The 11110-nt window shown below is 37.8% G+C and overlaps 1 protein-coding gene across 13 annotated transcripts in view; it reads left to right on the forward strand.

The window, feature by feature from the left end:
• Nucleotides 1-10271, forward strand: part of syncripl (synaptotagmin binding, cytoplasmic RNA interacting protein, like) — a 27569-nt gene extending 17298 nt beyond the window's left edge. For 3 of the 13 annotated variants that reach the window (XM_073926971.1, XM_068214328.2, XM_005158913.6), the window contains 4 exons: nt 790-939; nt 1018-1139; nt 1299-1659; nt 7788-10271. In XM_073926971.1, coding sequence (XP_073783072.1) covers nt 790-939; nt 1018-1139; nt 1299-1659; nt 7788-7826 — 672 coding nt within the window. In that variant the 3' untranslated portion in view covers nt 7827-10271. 13 annotated transcript variants of the gene reach the window in all.
• Nucleotides 10272-11110: the final 839 nt, after the last annotated feature.

The following is an 11110-nucleotide window of genomic DNA, read 5'->3' on the forward strand; positions in this document are numbered from 1 at the left end:
GTGAGCGAAAGTGATTTCTTCCCCCTTTGGGATGGAACCACGAGGCGACGTTCATTCACAGAACGCAAGTTTCTGGAGAGCACATAGATCTGCAGAAGTGAGAGCAGATAAGAAGGAGCAAGGCCAGAAGTCACTTTGTAGGCAAACATCAGAGCTTTGAATTTGATGCAAGCAGCAACTGGCAGCCAGTGCAAACGGACTAGCAGCGGAGTGACATGTGCTCGTTTAGGTTCATTGAAGACCACTCGTGCTGCTGCGTTCTGGAGCAGTTGAAGAGGCTTGATAGAGTTAGCTGGAAGCCCAGCTAGTAGAGAGTTACAGTAATCCAGTTTGGAGAGAACAAGAGCTTGAACAAGGAGTTGAGCTGCATGTTCAGGTAAGAAGGGTCAGATCTTTCTGATGTTATAAAGTGTGAATCTGCACGATTGAGCAGTTCTAGAAATGTGGTCAGAGAAGTTTAGTTGGTCATCAATCGTTACTCCAAGGCTTTTCACCATTATGGATGCAGTAATGGTTGCCCCGTCCATCTGGTAGTCTTATATCTACTAGAAAACATTACTTTATATCACATAAATCCTATAAACATTTGCATATTATTTAATGTTTCTGAAATTAAAATACAGAATTGAACAAATATATATTTACACACTTTTGCTTAAGTAAATAAATAGATTGAATGATGCGCTCAACCTGTAGATTTCTGCACACACAGATTTTGTGTGGGCCTAAAAAGAGGTGAATTGTCAAATTATACTGACCTTTACTGTCATTTTTACATGTATTATTCAGGTCAAAGTCCTCTTTGTAAGAAACCTGGCGAGCACAGTAACAGAAGAGCTCCTGGAGAAGACGTTCTGTCAGTTCGGCAAACTGGAAAGGGTTAAAAAGCTGAAAGACTACGCCTTCATCCACTTCGAGGAGAGAGATGGTGCCGTCAAGGTGATCGTCTCTTTAGTCGTCTTGAGTTCAGAGGTAGTCAGTGACGTTTGTGCAGATTTTAACCAGTCTTTTCCACAGGCTCTCGCGGAATTGCATGGGAAGGACTTAGAAGGGGAACCAATTGAAATCGTCTTCGCAAAGCCGCCCGATCAGAAGAGGAAAGAGCGAAAGGCCCAGAGACAAGCTGCTAAAACTCAAATGTAAGAGCATTTATAGAGCTTTGCAGTGGCAGTCCTCATTCACTTCTATTTTACTTGCTTCCACGTGCTTCAGAGGATCATAGAGCCCTAAATATTAAAGGCTGTTATCGCCCACATCTGTTAAACTGGTCGATTCTAAACCGCATGCGTTTGTTTCAGGTATGATGAGTATTATTACTACGGCCCACCGCACGTGCATCAGCCGACAAGAGCGAGGGGACGAGGTGCTAGAGGTTATTCGTATCCACATGACTATTACAGCTATGAGGATTATTACAACTACTATGGCTACGACTATCACAACTACCGAGGCGGCTACGACGACCCCTACTACGGCTACGACGACTTCCAGGCTCACGTGCGAGGAAGAGGAAACAGAGGAGTGCGAGTGCCCACACTGTCCCGAGGACGTGGCTCCAGCGTCAGCAGAGGACGAGCTGCTTTCTGCCAGCGCGGGGCTCCAGGATCCAGCCGCGGGGGCCGGGGCTCCAGAGGAGGCCTCCAGCAGAGATGCCGAGTGGTACGTGATGTGACAAATATATCACTGTAGAAGTCGTCTCATATTCTGATAGCGATATAGATCACAATATAATACGTTTTCTGTAAATTCAGTTCATATTGATCACACAGTTAAGGCCTTTATACAATGAAGTCTGAAATATTACTTGTTATACGTATTCAAATCTGAAAAATTCATCACACACACACACACACGCAAGAAATATTGGGTCCACCCCATCCTTAGATTGCGCAGAGTGACCTGTGGGATTATCTCTACCCAATCAGTTTACTTTCGGATGTCCGTAGCTCAGTTTGATACTTTTCTAGAGATACTGGAAGTAGAGCTTCGATCGGGCCCAAAAAATTTAATCCGACACTAGGCCTGTGCAATTAATCGAAAATCCGATTTCGATATCGGCTTCTAACGATTATGGAAAACCATTAATCGAGATAAACGATTATTGCATCATATACCAAAAGCACGAAAGACCGCGTGCTTATGTGTGTGTGCAAAACGCGCGCATACAAGCACGCGGTCAGCATTCGGTCTCATTCGCACACTGAGACGAGCAGAGGAGCGCAGACATCTAAAGTAATCTTAATGTGAGCACTTTAATGGTCAAATAGGTGTCAAAACGCGGTGATTAGTGATTATTTATATTAACTCTCATTTGCGTAATAAACAAACGAGTTGAGAATCAAAAGACACGTAAAAGTGCGAAATGCTGCCGCCTGTTTTATCATTAATCAAACGACGAGAACATCCCTTACTGCTCTTGACTGAAGGATTTTTGAAGCTAAAGTGTTTTTATTAAGGTGAAGATGCTTAAATCACAGTTTGTTTCATATTTTTATTCTATTGTATTTATTTCTCTTTCCTTTGCAGGGTGGAAAATAAGTGTATATAAACAGTTGTAGTCAGAATTATTAGCCCTCCTGAATATTAGCAACCCTTTTCCTCCAATTTCTGTCTAATGGAAAGAATTTTTTTTTTTTTTTTTACGTATTTCTGAACATACTAGTTTTAATATCTCATGTCTAATTACTGATTTGTTTTATCTTTGCTATGATGGCAGTACATAACATTTTACTAGATGTTTTTCAAAATACAAGCATTCAGATTAAAGTGCAATTCAAAGGCTTAATTAGAGTAATTAGGCAAGTCATTGTATAACAGTAGTTTCTTCTGCAGACAATCAAAAAATATATTGCTTAAGTGGGCGAATAATATTGTGTGCAGAGTTACTGAAGTTTGTCCTGCGCACTTGCGTTTTTTTTTAGTTACTTCTTTGGTTTGGTGCGTTAATCTTATCGTTACTGTTATTCAAAAGAAGGTAATGATTCGCACTCAATTGCTTCGTGCTGTTTTTCTTTTTACTTTTTCTTACATTTTACGGGTGATAACATAACAAGTGTCTGTTATCACCTGTAAAATGTGAGAAAAAGTACAAATAAAAACAGCACGAAGCAATTGAGTGCGAATCAATACCTTCTTTTGGCTAATAATATTGACCTTAAAATGGGTTTCAAAATATAATGGGTTGCTAAAATAAAACAAATAAGACTTTCTCTAGAAGAAAAAAAATATTTGAGGAAATACTGTTAAAATGCCTTGCTCTGTTTAACATAATTTGGGAAATAGTTGTTTAAAAAAACAATTCTCAGGAGCGCTAATAATTTTGACTTCAACTGATAATCGTTTTAAATAATCGTGATTACCATTATGACCAAACTAATCGTGATTATGATTTTTTCCAAAATGGAGCAGCCCTATCCGACCCTACCCGAGCACCTTATTTGAGCCCGACCCGGTCCGACACATTATGAGCCTGATTTAAATCCCTCTATTTTTTTAACAGTGTTATTCAGACATCTCACCCGCAAACACACAGATTTTCAGAGACAAATGTTGGCAGGTATGCATGCGAGCAGAGTGTGAGCAGCGCATGTTTTTTTTGGTGTCAACATGTTAAACCAGTTTGGAGCTTTCATACCACACGCAGAATCTGTGCATCAGTACAGAGCATTAGCAGCGCTGAAGCAACAGTGCTGTGATCTTTTTGGCGCTGGGTCTATTTTTTACGCTGCTCATGCCCCAAAACACATCGAGCAATTTTACCTATTGAATGCATTAAGATCCACCAATTGTCTTGCACTGCTTCTGCTCTACAAACGCGCTGCTTCACCTTTGCTTGTGCGTGCGGTGTGAATGTGTGCCAGTGGAGGAGATGCTGTTGCAGGAGCTCGATCGTTGATGCACATTGCTAATTGTGCAACTTTGTAGACCCACACGTCTTGCTTAGGGTGACTTTGCTAAAATATTCGTAATAATATTTCTAGTTTTGGCATAGCTTTCCACTCAATTAGGCTAATTAACTAATGACAAAAAAAACAAAAACAAATGCTTGATCCGGAAGAGTGGCAGGAAATATCGGCGTCGGTCAAATCAAGTCAGGACTCGGGCCGTGAATCTAAACTAAATGAAGGCACATATAAATAAAAAAAACACCACCATTTTCCATCAGATGTGCTTTTAAGTCTTATTTGATCAACTTCATGCAATTGTCTTTGTGGTTTACCCACAACTGTACTCTTGATTTTTACTAATGAAATATGAGTTTTTAAAAACTAATACTTACAGGCCAAACACTTCCGCCTGCGTCCTGATTGCAGTGATGCAGATGATGAAAACATACTGTGAATATATATTGCGACACCATTAAATAAAAATGAAAGCGCTAATATGGAATAATAGACTTTGTCCATATCAAGTGGCCAACCCTGTTCCTGGAGAGCCACTTTCCAGTAGATTTCAGTTGCAACCCATATCAAACACACCTGCCTGTAATTATCACTTGGTGTTCAGGTCCCAATTAATTGGTTCAGGTGTGTTTGATATGGGTTGCAACTGAAATCTGCAGGAAAGTGGCTCTCCAGGAACAGGGTTGGCCACCCCTGGTTCATATGATACATTTCATCATGTATTGCACAGCTCTACTTTACTCTACAAATTTAGTCTTTGAAGTTGAGGTTATGTGTACAAAATGATTAAAATATGTATATCTTTTTCTCTTTCATCATTTTTCAATTTGCTTACATATGCAAGGCACTTTGTGGACGATATTAAGGTTTGCACTTTTATTTCCTATCGCTCTGGAAGTGCACGGATTCATTTTATTTTTGTCTTAAAGGCACAGTTCACCCAAAATGTAGTTTTGTCGTTTACTCACTCCACGTTCCAAACGTATTTAAGATTTTTATTTTTTTTCTGCTGAACACAGCAGAAGATATTCTGAAGAATTCATAATGTCATATCTCGTGTTCAGCAGAAGAAAGAAACTTGTAAATGTTTGGAACCACTTTAGGGAGAGTAAATAATGAGTACATTTTCTTTTTGTTGACTTTATTTTAAATATTGAATTGTAGAGAAGTGCAGTTAGGACTGTTTGTATGATTTAAATCAAATTTTAGATGTTTATCTTTGTAAAGTTGTTAGAAAAACATACCAGTACAAACAACATTAGACTGGAATAAAATGAGCAGATTTAAAACGTAAATTCACTCTCTTCCAGCAGATGTCACTCATAGAACAGCAGGAGTAATGGTGTTTCTTCAGTCTGTGCTGGAAACAACAGCATTGTTTTTAATTTGCATGTATATGATTTTGTATAAAACTAAATATTTATATAAAACTACATTTTATAAACCTCAAATCAGAAAAGGTTGGGACAGTATGGAAAACGGCAATAATAAAGTAGTGATTTCTGATTTCTGAATTTACTTTGACTTGTATTTCATTGCAGACAATACAACAAACACTGTTTATAGTGTTCCTCGTGATTTTATATATATATATATATATATATATATATATATATATATATATATATATATATATATATATATATATATATATATATATATATATATATATATATATAGAGATGGGTTGTGGCTGGAAGGGCATCCGCTGCGTAAAAACGTGCTGGATGAGTTGGCGGTTCATTCCGCTGTGGTGAACCCGGATTAATAAAGTGACTAAGCCGAAAAGAAAATGAATTAATAAAACTTTATTATTGTTATTTATTCTTTTCTCTCTCTCTCTCTCTCTCTCTCTTTTTTTTATTTTTTTATTTTTTATTTTTTTTGTAATAAACCTGTATTATACTTTTGGTTCCTGGAACACTTAAGAGGTTTACAGGCGTTTAGTATGGGGTGTTCGTTGTCACATTCTCTATTGGAGACAAGTCAGGACTCCAGGCAGGCCAGTCAAGTAACTGTATCCTGTCTATGTCTTGTTGAAATATGCATGGGCGCCCCTGGAAGAGAAGGCAGCATATGGTTTCTCCAAAATCTCTGTGTACTTTCCAGCTTTAATGGTGCATCACAGAAGTCCAAGTTACATTTGCCAAGGGCACTGACACAGCCCCATACCATGACAGACCCTGGCTTTTGGACTTGTTGCTTGTAGCAGTGTGGATGATCCTTTTCTTCTTTGGTCTGCAGCACACAGCGTCCAATTCTCTCAAAAACACCTGAAATGCTGATTCCACAGTACACATTTCCACTGTGTGATGGTGTATCCCAGATGCCTCCGAGCCCAGACAAGTCGACGGTACTTCTGGACACTGTTAACATAGGGCTTCCTTTTGGCACAGTACAGTTTTAACTGGCATTTGTGGATGTAACTACATATTGGGGTGCTTGACAGGTTTGCTGCAGTAGTCCTGAACTCATGTGGTGATCTCCAATAGATGAATGAGTATTCTTGATGCAGCGCCGCCTGAGGAATTGGTTCAGCATAGTTCAGCTTAGGCTTGCGCCCTTGTCCTTCACGCACTGAAATTCCTCCAGATTCCTTGAATCTTTTAAAGGTGTTCTGTACTGTTGAAGGTGAAATATCCGAATGTCCTCCCCTCTTTCTTTGAGGAAGAATGTTTTTAAACATTTCAATAATTTTCTCACGTATTTGCTGGTAAACTGGCGATCCTCTAAACATTTTTGCTCCTAAAGGACTAGACAAGGAGTGTCCAAACTCATTCCTGGAGGGCCGGTTTCCTGATTAGTTTAGCTCCAACTTGCTTCAACACACCTGCCAGAAGTGTCTAGTACAGGCATGTCCAGACTCGGTCCTGGAGGGCCGGTGTCCTGCAAAGTTAAGTTCCAACCCCAATCAGACACACCTGGGCTAGCTAATCAAGCTCTCACTAGGCTTTCTAGAAACATCCTTACAGGTGTGTTTAGGCAAGTTGGAGCTAAAACCTTCAGGACACTGGCCCTCCAGGACCGAGTTTGGACAAGCACCTTTCTTGGATGCTGCTTTTGTACTAAATCATAATTAAAATCACCTGTTGACATCAGCTGTATCAAATCATGTCATTATTTAAGCAATTTATCTGATTGCTAGCCCTAAACTGCTCCTGTTCTAACCTGTTTTGGAATGTATTCAGGTCCAAATGACAGGAAAGGATGTGTATTCACAATGAAATGAAGTTGACCAGACAAAACATCAAATTTTGTGTGTTCTTGTTGTCTGCAATGAAATAGTCAGTAGTTGTTTTTTTAATCACTTTTTTTTTATTTGCATTTCCATTTTTCTTTAATATTATTATTGTCATTATTATGGTACTTACTGGTTTTCTCCATCTTTTTTTAAACAGATTAAATTCTAAGTGAGCTGTGATTAAAACCTGCCCAAACAAAAACACTTTCACCATACAATCTGCGTCTTTCACCTGTGTTAAAGGGACAGTTTACCCAAAAATTGTCATTTATTCACCATTGACGACTTCCAAACGGATTTGATTATTTTTGTTGTTGTTTTTGAACACAGAAGATATTTTTAAGAATGTTGGGAACCTATAAACACTGACATTCATAGTAGGAAAAGCAAATGCTATTATTGTCAGTGGTTATTAGTCTCCAACATAATGTTTTGCTCAATAAAACAAAAATTATTGGTGTGTAACAAGTCAAGAGTGAGTAAATGATGACTCCAGTTTCATGTTTGTGTGAAGTATCTGACTCTAGTAGACTTTAGGTTAATCAGCATACGCTTTAGTGGTGAAGTCCTGCATGATCTTGACTAATGATGTACCTCTGCTCATGTCTGAAGTAAAGCCTGCTTCTTTTTTTTTTGTCCCCTAGGGCAAAGGGGTCGAGGCTGGTCCTGACCAGGTAGTATGAAGACTGACTTGTTGTATGGGGTTACACCGGATGCTTCCAGTGTTCATAAGCTCACAGCAAACTCAAAGGTCCAATGATATTCCAGCCTGTATCGAAGCATCTCTTATACTGCCACTCCGACAAACACCCCTAAGAATTCAAGTCGATTTTTGGCCATTCGCATTCGGAGCCCGTCTAAATAAACCAAACCTGCTACTGCCCCCGGTTAAACAGCCCACGTTTTTGAACCCGAAGACTCTTAAGGATCCCAATATACAACCGATGTCTTTTTTTTTTGCACTTTTTATTTTGTACTTCTGCGTTTGAAGTGGCTCAGAAGAGCTTGATGCTGATGTATATTTTTGTGCTAACTACACTTTTCGTTGTCGGAACGTCCCATGTTAACCTAAAATGTTTGGATTTGCTTGAACATCTGTGGGTCTTTGGTGTAACCGCCTCACGAAGACGAGTCAGGCATTCCAGGAACGCTGTTCTTTTAAGAACTTGTCTTTTTTTTTTAAGGGTCGGTTAACTACCTCAGTAGACGAGGATTCAACTACCCTGCCTGTACTGTAAATAGGGACACTTAAAAAATGACAAAAAAACAAAAAAAAAACAAAAGCCAAGCATAGGAGCAGGGCTTGTTTCTGATGAAATATGCACAAGGGCAGCAGAACGTCTTCATGTAATATAGTCAATCCACTGCTGCTCTCACATTGCAAACAGTAAAACTGGGCATGCAAATCAAGCTCATCTGATGAGCTGGAACAAGCCCTGCTCTTATCCTCCTCTCAACCTGAACTAGCCGCCTCGCTTCTTCAGATTATGTAGTTACTGGGTGTATGATTGTATGATAGTTTGGAATAAAATGTTACTTTTGTATCGGCTTAAACATCACAAATGCATCCGCTGCATTTGCTAAGCCCTGCAGTGTCCTTTTTTCTCCTCGCATATGGAGCCAGATCAGTCTCAAAAATAATACATTTACAAAAAATAAATTTCATACGTTCACAATCAAATTAACATTTACAAAATCCAATTCGTAATTTCAAAACACGATTTAAAAGTATGCAAGTCCAATTCGTAAACTTAAAACACAATTTAAAAATACACAACTCCCAATTCGTAAACTTAAACACGATTTAAAAATACACAACTCCCAATTCGTAAATTGAAACACAATTAAAAAATACACAACTTCAATTCGTAAACTCAAAACATGATTCAAAAAAACAAATCCTATTCGTAAAATTAAAACATGATTAAAAAAAAATCCTAATCGTAAATTTAGAACTCAAAAAAATTCAAATATCCAATTTGTAAATTTAAAACGTGATTTAAAAATACACAACTCCCAATTCGTAAATTCTAAACACGATTCAAAAATACAAAAATCTAATTCGCAAATTTAATTCACGATAAAAAAATGCAAAAATCCAATTTGTAAATTTAAAACATGATTCAAAAATACACAACTCGAACTCGTAAACAAAACACGATTTAAAAATACAAAAATCCAATTCATAAATTCAAAACACTATTCAAAAATACAAATCCAATTCATAAATTTAAAACATGATAAAAAAATCTAAAATCCAATTCGTAAATTTAAAACACAATAAAAAAAACGCAAAAATCCAATTTGTAAATTCAAAACATGATTTAAAAATACACAATTCCCAATTCGTAAATTGAAAAAAAACAATAAAAAATACACAACTTCAATTCGTAAACTCAAAACACGATTCAAATATTCGTAAATTTAAAACACGATAAAAAAAAATGCAAAAATCCAATTCGTAAATTTAAAACCCAATATAAAAATTCACAACTCAGATTCGTAAATTTAAAGACACGATAAGAAAATATACAAATCCAATTCATAAACAAAACACAATTGAAAAATACAAAACTCCCAATTGGTAAACAAAACATGATTCAAAAATTAGCTAATTTAATTCATTTTTACTTGTGAATTCACAAATTGGATTTTGTAAATGTGAATTGTGCTGCGCATGTATGAATTTTATTTTGTAAATATATTATTTTTTAGACTGATCTGGCTCCATATTTACCCATCAGCTTTCTGAAGAGCAATTATGTAGGGTTTTTAATCAATCATGACTATTATGAATCGATATTAACGCCGGACACTTTCCCCGTGGCCGCCGCATTCAAAGATATAAACGTTTTTTTGGTAGAAAAAGGGATACTGCAGCTTCAGTTTATATTCCATATATAGCAAGCAGGTGACCGAACCATTCAACCGGTTTTGTACACAGTTAACTCCCTCTCAATAAAGCTGTAACATTGCAAACCTTTTGAACAAGATGTGCGCAGTTTTAAACTATTGTTGGTGGCCAACAACGTTTTTGCATTCCAGCAAATAAATTGTTTTATACTGTAAAATGAGGTGAGTGTAACTTATTTTTGTAATAAAGGTTTTGAATTCTATCTTAAAACCTGTTCGCTGTCGTCATCTTGTCTTCTTGATCCATCTTCATGTGTTATTAGTCTGTTTTTTTTATTATTATTATTCATGGGGACCAAAAAATAGCGCATTTATATGAGACTAAATGAAACCATATTTTGCTAACAAACATACTGGTCATAATGCTTCTGATGACACCTCGAACTGTTTTGTTCCTTTAAACCATGGGTCACCAATCTCGGTCCTGGAGGGCCAGTGTCCCTGCAGGGGTTCAACTTGCCTCAGCACACCTGCCTGGATGCTTCAAGTTTACCTAGTAAAGCTGCGGTCACACTGGGCTTTTCCTCACATAGACTTCCATTCATATGCACGCAAACGCATCAGACCGGAAACGCAGGGTCAATTGCTCGCTTTTTTAAACGTCTAATCATCTTGTTTAATCCCGCCCCTTTTCGAAGAGCCGTACGACAGAATTTCGCAAGCTCAAACTCTAGTGTGACCGCAGCTTAAGACCTTCATTAGGTTGTTCAGGTGTGTTTGATTAGGGTTGGACCTAAAATCTGCAGGTCGCCGGCCCTCCAGGAACAAGTTTGATGATCCCTGCTTTAAGCCTTCGACATGTCTGTCTCAACTTCCTTTTATGTTCGCTTATTTACAGCTTCACTACTGTTCGCCGTGGCCATGAATTGTAGGACATTCAGCCTGTTACTGGATAACGGAAAACTTACCCCAATACAACAGTTTTTAAAGAACCCCTATTATGCATTAAACATGTCATATTTTGGTTTTGAGGGTCTCCAACAGGCTGAAATGCATGCAAGGTCAAAAACACCTTCATTGTTTTATAATATGCATTCATTTTTATCCCAGCGAC

Source organism: Danio rerio, chromosome 17, assembly GCF_049306965.1.
Source record: "Danio rerio strain Tuebingen ecotype United States chromosome 17, GRCz12tu, whole genome shotgun sequence".
Taxonomy (NCBI): domain Eukaryota; kingdom Metazoa; phylum Chordata; class Actinopteri; order Cypriniformes; family Danionidae; genus Danio; species Danio rerio.